This window comes from Gavia stellata, unplaced genomic scaffold (assembly GCF_030936135.1).
Source record: "Gavia stellata isolate bGavSte3 unplaced genomic scaffold, bGavSte3.hap2 HAP2_SCAFFOLD_53, whole genome shotgun sequence".
Taxonomy (NCBI): domain Eukaryota; kingdom Metazoa; phylum Chordata; class Aves; order Gaviiformes; family Gaviidae; genus Gavia; species Gavia stellata.
The window spans coordinates 282217-300388 of NW_026776569.1; the positions used below are offsets into that span (position 1 = coordinate 282217).

Genomic DNA, 18172 nt, shown 5'->3' on the forward strand with positions numbered 1-18172 from the left:
AGCAAGTGTGCCAGGGTCCGGCCCTAGGATACGGCTGAAAGTGCAAGGTCCGAGTGAAGGTGTCCAATTCCTCTTTTATTACTTCTCAGATGACAGCTCATGCTGGTGCCTGAGGCATTTCTCGAATGACGGTTCAGTTGAGGCAGGTGGGCGTCCGTGGGGAAGCAAGCGTTACCAAAATCTTCAACAGCAGTAGAATGATGTCTCTTCCTTTGGTCTTGGAGGAGGCTGCACAACCAAAAGGTAGACTAGACGGGTCTCAGTGGGGTTTTCCAAACTGGTTACCCCCTTGACTTAGTGTAAGCGCTGCTCAGCAACAACTAAACCATCAGTGTGTTACCAACATTACTCTCCTCCTACATCCAAAACACAGGACCTTACCAGCTACTAGGAAGAAAGTTAGCTCCATCCCAGCCAAAACCAGGACAAGTGGAATTGGAAGAGCTGACCCCTCGGTAGGAGACGTTCTGGTTTTGCAGGGTTTCTTCCCTTGCGGAGAGGAGTGCAAAACCTGCTCCCCGTCAGGTTGGACTTTGCCTCAAAACGTGGCGCTGCCCTTTCTGTTGTGACATCACTGACTGCTGTTGATGTCACAAAGCGTCGTCGGCGCTGAGGTAGACCCAGCAGGGCATAAGATCAGGGTCGTGCCTGCGCCATCGTCACTCTCGGTCTTGAGAGAAGAGAGATCGCAGAGTGGTTGGCTCGCTCCCGAGCAAGCAGGATGCCTGTTTCCCGCACCTCAGCGGATGCGGAGAGACAGCTGCGGAAGGCCCTCGATCTGAACGGGTATGTTTGAAAAATCCTCCTCTCCTTTCCCCAAGGGTATTTTCCACCTCATCAGCTGGGGTGGGTGGGGGACGGACAGGGGACGCACACGAGGGCAGCCTGAGAGCTCGGCCTGGAGGCGGTGTAAGGCAGCAGCAGTCTCCTCAGTCCCTTCACAAACGCCAGCACTAGGCCTCGAAAGCCTTTTGTCTCTGCCAAATGAGGGACGAGTCCCTTTTGGATCACATGAAGGGAGTCCCAAGCAGTTGCCCAGCTCCATCCTGCCGCAGTAATGGCGAGAGCTTCGCGCAGTCCTGTATCGCGCTCTGCAGCATGGGTTATGTGCCTGCGCTGTCTTGGTTTTCCTTTTGACCCGAACCAGAAGGACACCAATGTTTCCTCTGTTGGCAGTGGATTTGACCTGTGTTGGATTTGTCCTGTGTCGGATTTGACCTCTGTTCCTGACAGATGAGGTTTCCTTCGGAAACCTGGTCAGCCCCTCACCAGTGGCGTGCCTTAGGAAAAGGAGCACAAGATCCTCTGAGGGCTGCAAGAAGTTTTCGAGTAGAATAAAAGGGGCTTGTTTATTCCTGAGGAAGTGTACGCTGTGAGTGCCTCTCCACCCCCACAGATGTGAAGTATGGCCACAGCTTTTGTTGCAACTCCTTCTCCTATTCCGGAGTCAATCCTGAGCCCTCCGTCCCTCACAAAACACTGCCATTCCCTGCTGTACCAAATGCCCCACTGGTGCACTTGGTGACAACTCTGCCTCTGACTCGAGCTTGTGCAGGATTAAGCCATTCCTCATGCCAGGAACACCAGGTTCAGGACCTGCAGTCCTTACTGCTCTTCTCGAATCTGATGCTGAACTGAGTGGGTACCACCAGCTTCACCACCCTTTTCCTCCTTGCCGTTCCGCAGGAAAACGAAGGCTCTGAAGATGGTGACCCTGGCGCTGCTTGTGGGTCTGTTCTGTTCCGGTGAGTCTCTCTAGAGCTCAGACCTGACGATGGTGCTTTAGGAGGTCCCCAGGGCTCCATGCTGCCCTGGTCCGCTTCCCCTGCTGTGAGCAGAGGAGCCCAGGTAAGAGCAGAAAGTCCCCGACAGAGGTGTGCCAGTCCTCCCTGCTTCCGAGGAACGGGTGTGGGGGCGAGGAAGGGGTGACTTGCCTTCCCCAGGAGGGCTAAGCCAGTTCTCTTACGCTGAGGGAGAGGCAGTGGTTAACCTCGCCTGGCCCAGGAGGCTGGGAAGCTTCTGTAGGACAAGGAGCATAGTCCATGGGAGGGAATGTCCGTCTCTGGCAGAGCCCGCAGGCCGTCACGACCTCTTCCCAAGACTACAAGAGGAGAGACAACTATGGCAGCTGGGAGGGACATGGAAAGGGGAGCGGGCAGCCCGAGGCATAACCCGGCCTTAGACCGCGTTCTAAGTGTAAGGAGAGCTTTGGTGTATGGCTGACAGGTGTTTACCCCGTGGGACAGCTTGGCGAAGAAAGCCTCTGGAGGACGGCAGCAGGATGGTGGGCCTACATCTCCTCCCATATTCAGCCTCTCCAACAGCAGGTGACATTTCCATTTCTTCACATCAAGACTGGTTCTGCCAGCGCAACTGCAGGGCACAAAGAGCCACTTGTTAAAAGCCTGTGGCTGGGGCTAGGGACAGAAGCCACCCTGGCAGGTCATCCAGGTGAAGGTCAGCTGGACCGAGCACCAGTGTCTCCACAGTTGTGGCATTGCACACAGCCGATCAAGAACCAGGATTAGGCAGATTTGGGCCTGCACAGGTTTCAGCAAAGCACTGGTTTGCTGAAACTTAACGGAGTTCCCTTAATTGTTGTTCCAGGTGCGCTCGCATCTCCCTGGAGGGGACTGGAAGACTCGGAGGTAAAAACGATTTCCCCTGGACTAGACGGTTCTTTAGAGGAGCTCTGCCCCTCGGCCCCAACAGGACATTGTTTATGTCCTGTCTCACACAAACTTCCCCTGGCACAGCGCCCTCAGCTTCTCCCACTGCCCTTTCTCGCCTTCTGCCAAACGGTCAGCTCTAGCTCCCCACGTCCATTAGAGGACTGGGGCCACCCGTCCGTCCACCCTTTCACTTGGGCTGGGCTCTTGGCAGCTCCACCTTTCTAACGCCTGAGCAGGGGAATGGTAGCCTTCTCCACCCTGCATCCGTTCCTCTCCCCCATGCTTGGGAGTAGCTGCTAGGAGACACCTCTGCGGCTTTCCATTGCTGGGCTGCAATCGAAAGCCCCTGCAAGCAGCATTGCCCCGTCGAAGGAGAGGAGAGACCAAGGGAAAGGGAGTCTTCTCTCAGGCTGAGGTCGGTGTAGCAGCAGTTGCCCGTCAAGACCTTTGCAGGGGGGCAAGGTTCAAGGGCTGAGGGCAGCCTTGCAACTGCCACTGTCACTCCCTCGCTCACATTCCCAGGGCGTCCGAGAGGCCAGCCACAACAGTTACCACCTCTCCGTTGCTCACTTCTTCTAGGCCAGCAGGGGACGAGTTAGGAGAAGTGCTGAGCGAAACCCTGACCCTGCCAGAAAAGCTACGTAAGCTCCAGGAAGAGCTTTATCTCCTGCGCTGGAGCCTAAAGGATGTCGCCGAGCGTGCTTTTCAGGAAGCCTTGAAGCAGGCGAAGCTCCCAGGCTTTACCGGATGGGTAAGGGCATATTGCAGAAAGCTCTACCCGGAGGTTTCTTTCCTCCCTCCGGCACGTATCCTGCTACAGTCCCCTGTCATAGCTAGCCAAAAGGCTGGTGCTGCTGGAACAAGTGCCGTGCATTGCCACACTTCCTTCTCCTGTTGCGCCACACTTCCTTCTGGGGGAAGAGAGAGCCGTGACGGGAAGGACAGTTGTCTTAGTCGTACCTTCCTCTCCGTCCAGATCTCAGGTCCTCCTCAAGGGAGAACCCGAAAGAAGGAATGCTCTCAGCAGTCCCTAGTTGCCCCACTCCCATCCCATGCCCAGGGGCTTGTCTGTGCATGCTGCCTGGCATGGGCATCTCCACAGGAAAAGCCTGTTCCCACCACTTCAGCATTCAGAGCGTGGGAGTGAGCAGCCCCTCCATTCTGATAGCGGTCAATCGCAGTAAAGCAAAGTTGGGAGGTTTCCGGGCAATTCTGGCCTCCCTTACATCTGAGTTGAACCTTGTCCCAGCTCACCTTGGCTGGCTTTGCAGGGGAGCTGCTTGCCCCGTTCCTTTTCCTTCTAACAGGCGCTCTCCTTTGTCTTCCTTCCCAGGCTGTTCAAGAGATAATCAATCAAGTCTTGGAGAAGCTGGAAGAAAAGCAAGTCCCCATGCCAGATTATGCCCTCAAATCATCAGGTGCTGTGCCATTGTGCAAACAAAGCGCTTCCTGTCCAGCTTGACAAGACAGGCATTTGAACGTGCCCAGTGGTAGGAGAGAAGGGGCGAGAAGTCAAGGGCCACCTCGTGCCCTACAAATGGACCCACTGACAGAGCCTGTAATGGGCCAGACCACATCTGAAGACCAGAAAGCCTACTTCCCATTCTTGTCTTTTTCCATGGCCCCTGACGACAGTTTGATGAGTCCCTGCTGTGTGTTCCAGAGGGATCATGCCAGTACGAAAGAAGGGAATCCCACTGTAGGAGCTTGATGGCTACTTAGAAGCTTTTTTCAAGTCAGCAGTGCAATATTCCTCCTGACATTGCTCAATGATTGTGCTCACGTTTTCATTTCCAGGGGCTGCTGTCGTTCATTCAAGGACTTCTCCATCCTTCCGCAATAGGAAAGGAAAAGTCTTTTTGTATTCCCTGCCGGTGCTGGATTACCTGCGATCTCCTGACGTTATCCTTGAGGTAGGTGCACCAAGAATCAGAAAAACAAAGGTGGCGGGGAGGAACCAAACGCGCTGCTGAGAGTTGCCTTGGCCCTTGTCTTTGCTCCTCGAAGCTTTCTTCTCCTGCTGCCTTCCTGCATGGACCTACTCGCCTCCTGTGTCTCCCTGCTGAGTTTTTCCTCTCGCGGAGTGCCCCAGCTCCTCCGCGCGAGCTTCTAACAGGCTAGCTGGGTCCCACAGTCTTTGTCTTGCCAGTCACTGTGAGAACTGTCAGCATGGCACGGAAGGAGGATGGAAAAGGGGCCTGCAGAGGTCTGGGGTGTGAGCTCGCCAGGGCTCTTAGTGAGCACGAGTGGGCGCTGAGAGCCTGCACTGCTGGAGGGCCCCACGTTGTGTTGGCAAGCCGTCCTGGCACTGCTCCTGAGCTGCCTGCACAAGTTGAAGTGTTGGCTGGTGCCGGTGGAAGGAGGTGGGAGTGGATGAGAGGGAGCCATTGCTTCCCCTGACAGGAAAGGCTCATCCAGGTGGGCCCTCTAGATGCCACCTGCTCTGGGCAGGTGCCTTTCAGCCACACCGTCCCTTGCTTGTTCTTGGCGACTTGCTCCAGACCGGGACAGGCCGGAGAGCTTCTTCGAGGGGCACATCCAGCTTCCTGCCATCCAAGTGCTTCTCTGCTGAAGGGGTCTTGTGACGCATGAATTCTCACCACTGCTTAGCTCAACGTGAACGTCGTTTCTTCTTCTCTTTCAGCCGGAAAATCATCCAGGAAACTGCTGGCCCTTGGCAGGAAGTCAGGGACACGTGCTCATCAGGCTGTCTGTGCCAATCGTTCCCAGAGCAGTCACCGTGGACCATGTCTCAGGGACAATGTTCCATAGAGACAGCATCTCCAGAGCGCCAAAGGACTTTGCTGTCTACGTGAGTGATTTCTCTAGAGTGGGGGGCGGGGGTTGCATAGCATTTCTAGGCGGGCGGTGAATACGGCTCAAAGAGTCCAGCGACCTGCGGCTTCCTCCTGGCTCGCAGAAGAAACAAGCTCCTTGGAGTTGCTCCCTTTCCCTTGTATTCCTCTCTTATCCAATGTACCGCTCAAAAGGAAGCTTCTGGGGCAAGGTGCTACTCCAGGAGCCACAGGGAAAAGGAGCTGGCACAGTGCACGGTCCTAGACCTTCTTGGCTTCCAATCCCAGTGGGCATTTGTGATGCTCACGTTACCCCCCTCACTGGGATCGTCTGCTCCTTTCCTGACTGGCAGCTGAGACTCCTTGAGTAGGCAAGTGTGGCACGCTACCTAGCTGCAGCTTCTCGTCTCCTCTTGTGCTCACCTTCCTTGGACTACGTAGCTGCAATAGACCAGTACTTCACCGACTGACGTTAAATCTTCCCACGGTGAACGAGGCGCTCTTGTTTTCCCTACCCCTGTCTTTCTCTAGGGCCTCAAGGAAGAACAGGAGGAGCAGGGAACGTTCCTGGGACGGTTCACTTTCCTGGCGATGCTGAATCCCACTCAGACCTTCCAGCTGAAGGTACGGGGACAAAGAGGGAGAACTGGAGGAGAGGAGGAGATATGCAGTTGGCTGGGGAGAAACTTCCCTGCCAAAGGGCTAGAGGCAGCCCTCTCCTGCAGCATGTGCCACGCTGGCTTTTCTTCTGCTTTAGCTTCCTAGTGGCGTATGCCTGGACTCCTGTTGTTCTTCTCTTTCCTTTTGGCTTTCAGCTTCAGCGCTTAAAAGCACCACCGCTGAAGCTGAAGTCAGCTTGAGTGTCTGGACTCCAAGTGCACACAAGTGGCCACGTCCCCTAGTATGCACTACTCCTGGCCTGCTAGTTAAAGATAGAACTACTGGGCTTTCTGAGGCTTCTGGTGTTGCTGGTAGCGAGTAGGGACAGGGAGGCCATTATGTCTCGGTGGCTTTCTAGAGGAGGCAACGAGCCATTTGACTGACTCCACTGGGTCTTCTGACTGTGCACGCATGTGCCTCAAAGCAGGCGAGAAGAACTCGCCCATCTATTTGCTGCCGCTTCTGGTAGCTGCTTCTTCCTTTCCTGTTCTTATGGCCACAGGAGGTGGAGCAGGATAAGAACGTCTTGACCACCATAGGTCAAAAGACCTCACAGGGCAGCCAGAAGTAAGCTGTTGAAGGAGTCCGTCGCTGCGGCACTACTCTGTCAGGAGTCAACTGCCAGGGAGGAAAAGGCAACTCATTCCTTCTTGTCATTTCAGAACGAGCTCTCTGGGTTCGTGAATTACATAAAGCTGCAAGTGCTGAGCAACTGGGGCCACCCGGACTACACCTGCCTGTATCGATTCAGGGTGCACGGCGATCCTCCCGAAGACGGGGGAAAGGGGTCCCTGTCATCTGGCAATAAAGGCCCTTAATTTTCACCAAGTGGAGTTGGAGCCTGTTTTGCCTGTGATGCTAACTGGTAAGAGAGCTCCCTGTCCTTCTCTTGACCCACGAGCTTACCGGAGACTTCAGGGGTACATAGCAAAATTTTCCTTATTCAAAGCAACAAGAAAGATCAGTCACAATTATGCAGAAAAACTGACATCCACATGCTTGCTGCCTGCAGAGGAACATCAGCAGGACCTGCCTATACACAAAAGATTAAATGAAGGTACAGGAAGCAACTAAGCATCAACTGAACACAACCGTCTCTTGTTACCTATTTTCACAAGAGGCACATGCTGCTTCAGCTTCCGTCTTTCAGGCTGTCACCTATGAGACAATGGAAGCATGTTGTATTGTAAGAAGGAAACCCCTGATTGGAAAGCCAGTTCACGGCCTCATTCGCCTCTCCATGCACATATCCAGTGAAGAGCCCAGGAAACGTGACAGAAGGGATTAGCAAAGCAAACTCAGGACACCTCAAGAGATTCCATAACTACACGAGTCTGTCTTTCCTTTTCACCCCCCAGTGCCCAAAGCACCGAGGCAGGAGCAGGCAGGGCAGTCGTGCGCTTGGGTCGCACCGGGGAGGAGAGAGCAGGAACAGTGCTCTGGCACCCAGGATTGGGAAGAATTTCTGCTCTCAGCTGGGGCTTAGTCCTTGTGCAAGTACAGCACTGATCCAGACAGGAAACTGAGGGTGTCAGTTAATCCCAGGTGCCACATACACTGTCCCTTCTCCCATCGCCTCCTCTCGATGAACAGTTTTCCAGACTCTTCCACCTCATCCCAGCTCAGATGCCTGCACTCTGGCCAGAACCTGGCAGGAGACAGGGTCTGTCCCCGGTCACAGTGCCCGTGCTGAGCCCAGCACCCAGGGCCTTCCTCAGGCCGCGCCCTCCCCTGGGGCTGAGGAGGAGAGACGCCCTGTCCTGGCGTGGTCCAGGGCATCCTCCTGTGGCCAGAAGGAAGGACAGAGCCCTGTCACTCTCTCCTCACGGGGGCTCACCACTGCCCTTTGCGTCCGTGCCCGGGACTGCCCAGCGCTGGCAGGCCCCACAGGGCTTCAGGGCCAAGCAGGGAGGAAATTAGAAGGGCCAAAGTTCAAGTAGAACTTAACCTGGTGACTGCCGTTAAAGAGAATAAAGGATGTTTCTCTAAATGCATTAAGAACCAAAGGAGGTCTAAGGAGAATCTTCATCCTTTACTGGATGTGGAGGGAAGCACAGTGACAAGGGATGAGGAAAAGGCTGAGGTACTTCACGCCGCCTTTGCCTCAGTCGTTAGTAGTAAGACCAGTTGTTCTCCAGCTACCCAGCCCCCTGTGATGGTAGTGAGCGATGGGGAGCAGAATGAAGCTCCCACAATCCAAGGGGAAATGGTTAGTGACCTGCTACACCACTCAGACACCCACAAGTCTGTGGGACCGGATGGGATCCACCCAAGGGCACTGAGGGAGCTGGCGGAAGTGCTCACCAAGCCGCTTTCCATCATCCACCAGCAGTCCTGGCTAACCGGGGAGGTCCCAGTGGACTGGAGGTTAGCAAATGTGACGCCCTTCTACAAGAAGGGCCGGAAGGAGGATCTGGGGATCTACAGGCCTGTCAGCCTGACCATGGTGCCGGGGAAGACTATGGAGCAGATCATCTTGAGTGCCATCACGTGGCACGTACAGAAGAACCAGGTGATCAGGCCCAGTCAGCATGGGTTTGTGAAGGCAGGTCCTGCCTGACTAAGCTGATCTCCTTCTCTGGCCAGGCCGGTCACAAGTGCTGTTCCCCAGGGCTCAGTTTTGTGGCTGGTCTTGTTTAGTATCTTTATCAATGATCTGGACAAGGGGATCCAGTGCAACCTCAGCAAGTTTGCAGAAGACACCAAGTTGGGTGGGAGTGTTGATCTGGTTGAGGGTAGGAAGGCTCTGCAGAGGGTTCTGGACAGGCTGCATCGATGGGCCCAGGCCAGTTGTATGAGTTTCAACAAGGCCAAGCGCTGAGTCCTGCACTTGGGTCACAACAACCCCATGCAACGCTACAGGCTTGGGGACGAGTGGCTGGAAAGCTGCCCGGCAGAAAAGGACCTGGGGGTGTTGGTCAACAGCCTGCTGATTATGAGCCAGCAGTGTGCCCAGGTGGCCAAGAAGGCCAACGGCATCCTGGCCCGTATCAGAAATGGTGTGGCCAGCAGGAGCAGGGAGGTGATTGTGCCCCTGTACTCGGCGCTGGTGAGGCCGCATCTCAAATACTGTGTTCAGTTTTGGGCCCCTCACTCCAAGAAGGACATTGAGGTGCTGGAGCGTGTCCAGAGAAGGGCGACGAAGCTGGTGAGGGGTCTGGAACACAAGTCTGACGAGGAGCGGCTGAGGGAGCTGGGGTTGTTTAGCCTGGAGAAGAGGAAGCTGAGGGGAGACCTCATTGCTCTCTCCAACGACCTGAAAGGGGGTTGTGGGGAGGTGGGTGTTGGTCTCTTCTCCCAAGTGACAAGCGACAGGACAAGAGGAAATGGCCTCAAGCTGCGCCAGGGGAGGTTTAGACTGAATATGAGGAAAAATCTCTTCACTAAAGGGTTGTCAGACATTGAACAGGCTGCCCGGGGAGGGGGTTGAGTCGCCATCCCTGGAGGGATTTAACAGACGTGTGGGTGAGGCGCTGAGGGACATGGTTAGTGCTGGACTGGGCAGGGTAAGGTTTACGGTTGGACTTCATGATTGTAAGGGTCTTTTCCAACCTAAACCGGTTGGAATGGTTCTGCGATTTTATTTGGAGGGCCTAAACCCTGAAGGCGGAGCTGGTCGCCTGGCAACGGCCGCCCAGGAGTCTGGGGGGAGTCAGTGGACCCAGGACAGCCAATCGCATTTGGGGAAGGGTGTGATTGACATGTAACCAGACAGCCAATCGGAGGCAACATCACCTCAGGGAAGGGCGGGCAGTGATGGGGGTGGGGAGGGAGCCCTCAGGCAGCCAATAAGAGAGAGCATCCCCTCAGGGGAGGGTGGGCCCCAACTGAGGGCAGAGTGACAGCCCATGTGGGCAATCAGAGGTCAGAGTCCAGGTGAAGGGCGGGAGGCCACCAGGGCAGCCTGAACCAGCTGGGGGCCAATCAGAGGCAGCATCCCCTCAGGGGAGGAGACTGACAGCCCTCCCGACCTATGCCGGCAAAGACTGGTGTGAGAAGAAGGCGGGCTCCACCAGCAGCCGGGCCGAGCTTCAAGATGGCGCAGGTGGGGCCTGCTGTGAGGCTGAGGGTGGGGAGGAGGGGGAGGACCCGGCCGCCATCCGGCGTCTCCCGCCTGAGGTGGTGAGTTGAGTAGGGGGGATGTGGGGCTGGGGTCCCCCCTCAGAGCAGGGGGGTCCCGGGGTTGATGCTCTCCCCACCTCTCTCCCCACAGCTGCTGCACATCATCTCCTTCCTGACGCTGCCCCCACCCCCTGCTGAGACTGGGCCAGACCTGCCGCTGCCTCCACGAGGTGTGCGACAGCGAGGCCGCCTGGCGCCACCTCTGCACCCCTCTCCCCCGGCCGCCGCCAGCGCCCGTCCCTGCAGGAGGGCCGCCATCCTCACCTGTGAGTCCCTGTCATTGCCAAGGGATGGGGGGTGGCACTTTGTCCCCCAGCCTCATTTTCAGAGTCCACAGCTTTGATTGTATGGTTGAAAGCCTCATTTGTATGGTCCCAAACCCTCATTTTTAGGGTACAAACCCTCAATCATAAGTTCCAAACCCCCCTTTTAAGGTTCAAAGACTCAACGATGAACGACTTTAACGATTCTATATTTCTACACTTCTATGTTTCTATGCTTTTAAGGGCCCAGAGTTTCATTTTTAAAGCCCAAAGTCTGATTGTGAAGGTCAAAGCCTCAGTTTTAGAGGCCAAAGCCTTATGTAGTGGGTCCAAAGGCTCATTTGTAGCTTCCAAAGCCTCCTTTTCAGGGCCCATAGCCTCCTTTTCAGGATTCGGTCCACAATTTGGAGAACCCCAAGGCTATTTTGAGCCCCCCAAGACCCATTTCTAGGGTGCAAAGGCTTAGGTTTTGGTACGGAAGCATCATTTGAGGGCACAAAGCCTAATTTCTGCGTTTGAAGTCTCAATCTCATTTCCAAAGCCCCGTTTTTAAAGAACAAAGCCCCATTTTGAAGGCCCACACCCTCCTTTTGAGGGTCCAAACTCTCATTTATTATTAGGTCCAAACCTCTCTTTTACAGCTCTGAGCCTCCACTGGAGTGCCCAAAGCTCTAAAACTTCATTTCTTGGGGCCATGGACGATCCAAGAGTTTCCCCTCCTTTGCAGGCTCCAAAACCTCCTTTTTAGCATCGAGCCCATCTTTTAGCCCCAAAAGTCTCTTTTTTAGGGCCAGACCCCTCATTTCTAGGGTCCCAACCTGTCTTTTATTACCCATAGTCTATTTTTAGGGCCCACGGTTTCATTCTGAGGGTCTAATCCCGCACCATCAGGGCAGAAAGCCTCTTTTTAGGCTCCAAAGCTACATTTCTAGTGTCCAAAGACTCCTTTTTACTTTCCAAATCTTAGTTTGCGTTTCCAAAGCCTCATTTCAGGCTCCAAAGCCTCAGTTTTATGGTCCCAAGTGATATGACTTTCCACATGCCAGCAAGTGTGCCAGGGTCCGGCCCTAGGATACGGCTGAAAGTGCAAGGTCCGAGTGAAGGTGTCCAATTCCTCTTTTATTACTTCTCAGATGACAGCTCATGCTGGTGCCTGAGGCATTTCTCGAATGACGGTTCAGTTGAGGCAGGTGGGCGTCCGTGGGGAAGCAAGTGTTACCAAAATCTTCAACAGCAGTAGAATGATGTCTCTTCCTTTGGTCTTGGAGGAGGCTGCACAACCAAAAGGTAGACTAGACGGGTCTCGGTGGGGTTTTCCAAACTGGTTACCCCCTTGACTTAGTGTAAGCGCTGCTCAGCAACAACTAAACCATCAGTGTGTTACCAACATTACTCTCCTCCTACATCCAAAACACAGGACCATACCAGCTACTAGGAAGAAAGTTAGCTCCATCCCAGCCAAAACCAGGACAAGTGGGATTGGAAGAGCTGACCCCTCGGTAGGAGACGTTCTGGTTTTGCAGGGTTTCTTCCCTTGCGGAGAGGAGTGCAAAACCTGCTCCCCGTCAGGTTGGACTTTGCCTCAAAACGTGGCGCTGCCCTTTCTGTTGTGACATCACTGACTGCTGTTGATGTCACAAAGCGTCGTTGGCGCTGAGGTAGACCCAGCAGGGCATAAGATCGGGGTCGTGCCTGCACCATTGTCACTCTCGGTCTTGAGAGAAGAGAGATCGCAGAGTGGTTGGCTCGCTCCCGAGCAAGCAGGATGCCTGTTTCCCGCACCTCAGCGGATGCAGAGAGACAGCCATGGAGGGCCCTCGATCTGAACGGGTATGTTTGAAAAATCCTCCTCTCCTTTCCCCAAGGGTATTTTCCGCCTCATCTGCTGGGGTGGGTGGGGGACGGAGAGGGGACGCACACGAGGGCAGCCTGAGAGCTCGGCCTGGAGGCGGTGTAAGGCAGCAGCAGTCTCCTCAGTCCCTTCACAAACGCCAGCACTAGGCCTTGAAAGCCTTTTGTCTCTGCCAAATGGGGGACGAGTCCCTTTTGGATCACATGAAGGGAGTCCCAAGCGGTTGCCCAGCTCCATCCTGCTGCAGTAACTGTGACAGCTTAGCTTAGCTGTGGGCTAAGGAACATCCCTGGGCAGCCAGGAAGGCAGCGGAGGCGGTACAGGGCTCACCGCGGAGTGCTCTGGGTGCCTGCAGCAGCTCTTCCTGGCCTGGGGAGAGCAGCTGGCCCCAGCCCTGGGAGGAGGGCGGCAGGCAGGCAGGGAGTGAGGCCAGGACAGCAGCACGACTAGAGACGGAGAGAGCCAGGTCATAACCTGCTGCCCTCCATAAAACCCCACGCTGCAGAGGTGGGCAGCAGGGCGAAGCAGAGCGCTTCCAGCTGCTAGCCGATGCCTAGAGAAGAGGTGCTTGGGTCTCGGGAGGAGAGCAGGCTTTTCCCTCCACCTGGCCAGGGTGCTGGGGTTGCGGAGATGCCAGCCAGGTTGGGCAGGTGGGTGCAAGAGGGCCCAGAAAGCAGGGAGGGATCAGGCCAGAAGCCCCGTGTGCTGCCTGGCTGCCCGGCAGGAGCAGGCAGCCCCAGAGCATGGGGGCTGTCTGCACTACTGCCCTCCAGCCGCGCAGCCCAGCACCCCCATTCCGGGGGCACCGTCCTGCCCCTTCTCTGGGGAGAGCCGAGCGGGGCCAGGCTGCCGCCCCTGTGTCAGGCCAGAGGCCTGTGTGTGTCCCAGGGGTGCTGTGCAAGGGGCCAGACTTTCCCAAAGGCCCGGGGGCCCTTGGGCTTGCAGCTGTGCTGAGCACAGGAACCTCATAGCAAGTGAGCTCCTGAACGGATCCCTGGCAAACCTGCGTCCCAGCCTTGGGCTTTGGTAACAAGAGTGTTCCTTCTCTTTTTAGACAATGCATCACCCACCAGAAGGGCAGGAGGGTCCTGAGGCTCCTTTTCCTGCTGCTTCCCATCCTGTCTGGTGAGTATCCCTGACCACAAATGGTGTCCTCAGTCCTGGGGAGAGGGACCAACTCCTGCGGAAAATAACCACCTCTTGACAATGTGACCCACAGCTGTTGTCTACTGCCGGGGCTCAACGGCGTGGGGAAAGGGAGCCTTGCACGTAAGTGTCTCTTGCTGCGGGAAAGCCAACGCCTGCAAAGGCGGAGACGGATCTTCCCGAGTGACCTCCGCAGGGTGGCAGGCTGAAGCGGGGAGCACTTTGGCAGAAGGTGCCTTTGCTGCCTGCATCCATCCCGCCCCCTCTTCATCTTGCAGGAGGCGCCAGGGTTTCCTGAAGCAGAGCTGCAGTCTCTGGGGTAAGAGCGCTTTCTTGCCAAGGAACGCACTCTGTGGAGCCGTCTCAGCTGGCTTCGTGCTGCCTGCACTCACTCGCCTCGCGTCCAGGGCTCCTGACCTTCCCCGTCTGCTACCTGCGGTGGTGGAAGGGAGCCGTTTGTAAACAGGAGGAAGGAAAGGGGCTGGGGGGCGGGGGTGACCCAAGCCCAGAGCACCCTTCTCTGCACGGCGTTTGGAGCCTGCCTGCAGAGGCTGGGCAGCTGCTGGACAAGAGCTGCTTTCTCTTTGCCTCCAGGAACTCACAGGCTTGGCTGGAGCAGAAGATGCAGGAGCTCAAGGAGACGGCGGCTCAGGTGTCTGCTGCCAGGGCGAATATACTGCAGGCAGTGCGAGAGGTCCTCAGAGACCATGGTGTCCAAGAGGAGAAGAGAGAGGTAAGGGTGCTGGGGGTAGATCAGAGACCTTGCTGCCTTTGCGGGCTGCCTCCTGCTGCTTCTTTGTGGCCCGCTGTTCGCACAGAACGGCCCATCCATGTGTTTGTGTTCACTGCCATCTCTCCGGTCCTAATCTTTCCCCAGGAAATTCTGCAGCTGACTCAGGCGGCAATCAAGAACGTGCTTGAAAACTACCTCCCGATGCCTGACTGGGCTCTGGAAGCCATAGGTACGCAGACGGGAAGCCTCACTGCCCTCGGTTTGTGTATGGCACTCCCCAAATCTGCCGAGCTCTGCTGTCAAGCCTGAGAAATACATCCTAATGCACCGCTTCAACTCCTAATCTCTGGCCACCTTCATGTCAGGTGCCACCATTGAGGAGGAGAGGACATCCAAGAGTTACGGTGGGCAAGGCAAGAAGAGCTGGTGGCTTTCTCCATTCGGCTTCTCTTCTGCAAACCCTCCAGAGACGATCTTGCAGGTATCACGAGGACAGTCCGGACTCGTGGCTCACCTCCTTGCTTTTGGGCTGCCAGACGAAGTGCACAGCGCTTCCCTTCCGGCCGGCCGTATCGCTCAGCCCTGCCGCCTGCATTGCAGTCCTGACCCCTGCGAGGCTCTTTGGCTGCCTTGCCACTGATGGTCACGGCTTTCTGGTTTCAGCCCCGTATGGCCCCTGGCAACTGCTGGGCTTTCCAAGGATCTCGGGGCCACGTGGTCATCCGGCTGCCTGAGCAGATCTGGCCAAGGGCTTTCACCATCTGGCATATCTCCGAGGCAGTCTCTCCTTCCGGAGAAGTCAGCAGCGCCCCCAAAGAGTTTGCCGTCTCCGTAAGTCTTTGCCTTGTGCTTCTCAGGGTGGGGCCTGGCCCCAGGGAAAAGCTCCACCAGAGACGTGCTTCTCACAGCAGCTTCTCTCAGAGCTCTGTCTGGGGCTGGCTGCTGCAGGGCACCGCCTCCCCTGGGGGGCCACTGGGGGCACGTGGCGGGTCTGTGCCTCTGGGGGCTTCTCTCTGCTTCATGGCCAAGGATCCTGGAGCACGTGCTCAAAGCACCCAGAGTCAGCCTAAGCCGTGCTAGTCTACCGCTAGAGCCGAGGGAGGTGGGCAAGGCTTCCCGGTTCGGCCTCGGCGGGCCCTTTTTCTGGCGCCCTGCTCGAGCCTGACCTGCTCCCTTTGTCTCTTGTCTGTGAGGGCGTGGATGAGGCAGGGGCAGAAACTCTCCTGGGGACATTCACCTACGAGGTGCACAAGGAGGTGGCTCAGACGTTCCACGTGCAGGTACCGCAAGAGCTGTGGGCAGCATGCGCGGGAAGAAGGCCGGGTTCCCTGCAAGTCCGTGGAGGAAAGAGCTCTGGTTGCCCTTGCTTCCTCCTTCGTCAGGGCTGCCGTTTGGTCCTCGGCAGGGGCAGCGTGGGCAGAGGGGCCTCCGGCGATGTGCTGTGGCTCTTGCCACCTGCCTAATGATGGCTGCCCCCATTTCTTTACAGAAGGAGCTTCCCAGGACCTTTCGCTACATCAAATTCGAGGTGCAGAGCAACTGGGGAAACCCAGAGTACACCTGTGTGTACCGTGTACAGGTTCACGGGAAGACGGCGAGCCACCACGACCACCCACAGGCCCAAGATCTCCTTTGAGAAGACTAATAAAACAAGATGTGTGGCAGTTTGGCTTGTGTGTCTTCCTTGTAAAAAGGAAGGTCTGAGGTCTGCCTCAGACCTGGCTCTTGCCCGATTTGGAGGCAGGAGGGTGTATCCACCATCCTGCGTAAACGGCTGCCCTCGCTGCACCGGCAGGAGCCATTGCCCATGGCGCCTTTCCTTCTGCTGTAGAGCTCCAGCCCCCGGCAAAACCTCCAGCGGGACACAGGGAGCTCCTTCCTCTTCAGCCCCTGCCCGGGGGCACGACGACCAGGTTCTGCGAGAAACACGCAAGGGCGCTGACCCGTGGGCACTGCCGTGGCTGAGTACGTGTCCCAGAGACCACACAGAGCCACCCCACAGGTCCCCTTCTTGCCGGCTGCTCCAGATTGATGCTCACTGCAAACATGCAGCAGTTCCCTTTCCTTTCCCAGTTCCCTTTCTATATTCTTTTCCTGTGCTACCACCTTGTTGTTTGGGGGCAGAAATACCATCCGTCCCTATGGCCCTACTGCATTTTTTGTGGAGGGAAATAAATCCCCCCAACATCGTCCTCTATTTTATTGGGGGGGAACTAATTTTCATCCCATGGCCTCCTCTATTTTGCGGTTAGCAATAACTCATGTTCATCTTATTTTCCAGCCAGCCAAGTTGTGTGCGACTGCTCCCTGCAGGTCATGAGTCCCCTCCTGTCCCTCCCGTTCCCCTCTCTGCAGCTCGGCGAGGGCCTTGGTGCCATTCAGCATCTGCTGTCCTCACCCCATCGCTGGGCAGGGCGAGGCGGGACTGTTGTCTTTCCACCACGCGCTTTGCCAGCAGCCCTGCTGCAGCCAGCAGACGAGGTCATGGAAGAGGGAGAAGGCGTAAGGCCGATCAGGCAGCCCGCAGGCTACTACACATCTTCAGGCGCTGACGCTCCACCTCCTGCGAGCACATCGAGATCGAGAGCAGCACCTGGAAACCAGGCCAAAGAGGTGGAAAGGAGGAGTCTCAGAAGAGGGCTGAAGAGCAGCCCCCTCCTGCTGCCCTGTTGCGGATCACTCCTCTGTGCTCCGACCCCACGGCATGGGAGGCGGTACTGAGATGCTGGAGTGAAACGTTAGGATGCTGCAAAGGAGCAGGCAGCGACAGCCGAGAGGCAGATCCTCTCCTCGGCTGCATCGTCACTCCCGTGTTTAACAAAGTCGTTGGGTTCCAGCGGTGCCCGTGAACAGTTTGTGGTGCCTGGCAGGAGCATCGCAGACTAGTTGGGTCTCCTTCTGTGCTCTGAACTTGCAGAGAGCTACAGAGGTGCCAAAACGTCTTGGCCAAGAAGATCCTCCTCAGGTGACCCCAACGTGTGTTTGGAATGCACCCAGAGAGTATTTCTTCTCGAAGAAGAAAGCCAATCCCAAAGCATCAAGCTTTGGATGGCTGCAGCAGCTTTTGGCGTACACAAAGACAGCAAAGTCAGAGCACTGCTCTTCTTGTTCATCTCAGTTACAGCACTGTTAGGTACTGCAGGGACGGGCAATGGATCAAGTCTGCAGATAGCTTTGCAAGTTGGCATTAGAAGCGTCAAGAGTGTCTGACGAGAGCAGACACGGTCTGCACAGGTCTGCCAGAGCTTCCTAGAGCCTGGAAGCCCTGGCAGCTGCTTCTGGCCAGGCTCCTTGTTGCCTTTACTAATAACAGCAGTGAAATATATTGTGGGTTTTTCATATTTCTTTTTTCTGTTTTCTTTTCCCCCCCAGGAACCTTCAGAGGAATAATACTAAAAAGTCGCGTAAGAAAAAGCTCTGGCCGGTTCAAGGTATGGCCAAGATGCCTTCCATAAAAGGAGCCTCTCAGGACACAGGAATTCTTCAGCCACCTTCACCCAACCAAGCCTGCCTGCCGTGGCATTTTGTGAAGGGTGACGAGCGCCACTCTGCCCCAGCACAAAAGCCGTGGCTAAAGTGTATGAGTGAGGAGCCAGCGGCAGAGGCACCCCCTGCCCCACATCCAGCTGCCGGGGTCCTCTGCTTCCCTGTGTGGCATCAGGCGCTGCCGGCTCCTGAGCTCTGACCCTCTAATGAGCTCAGCAGTGAGGTAACTTTGCACCTCGGAATGTCAGATGCCAGCTGGAGGAGCGGTGCTAGAGGAGGCTTGCAAGCAAAGCTGACTTTGTGCTGGAAGGCGAGGTTGTGGGGCAAAACCAGCCACCCCGATTTGGGCAGGGGCATAAAGAGCCACTTGAGCATGTTATAGCACATCTCAAAACTCAAGGTCAAAAATAAGTGAAAAAGAATGGAAAGAACGGAAGGAAGAC

At 56.0% G+C, this 18172-nt stretch overlaps 2 protein-coding genes across 2 annotated transcripts; both read left to right on the plus strand.

The window, feature by feature from the left end:
• Positions 1-2121: 2121 nt before the first annotated feature.
• On the plus strand, positions 2122-6945 carry LOC132321131 (SUN domain-containing protein 3-like). The gene is given in 9 exon segments (XM_059834704.1): positions 2122-2193; positions 2196-2327; positions 2608-2648; positions 3252-3423; positions 4006-4090; positions 4470-4585; positions 5317-5484; positions 5999-6091; positions 6790-6945. Coding segments are annotated over 9 exon segments (1035 nt in total).
• Positions 6946-12277: 5332 nt separating this feature from the next.
• On the plus strand, positions 12278-15879 carry LOC132321132 (SUN domain-containing protein 3-like). The gene is made up of 7 exons (XM_059834705.1): positions 12278-12342; positions 14105-14243; positions 14388-14472; positions 14609-14724; positions 14907-15074; positions 15437-15523; positions 15733-15879. The coding sequence occupies exons 1-7, from the start codon at positions 12278-12280 to the stop codon at positions 15877-15879; spliced, it is 807 nt and encodes a 268-aa protein (XP_059690688.1).
• The last annotated feature ends 2293 nt before the right edge of the window (positions 15880-18172 follow it).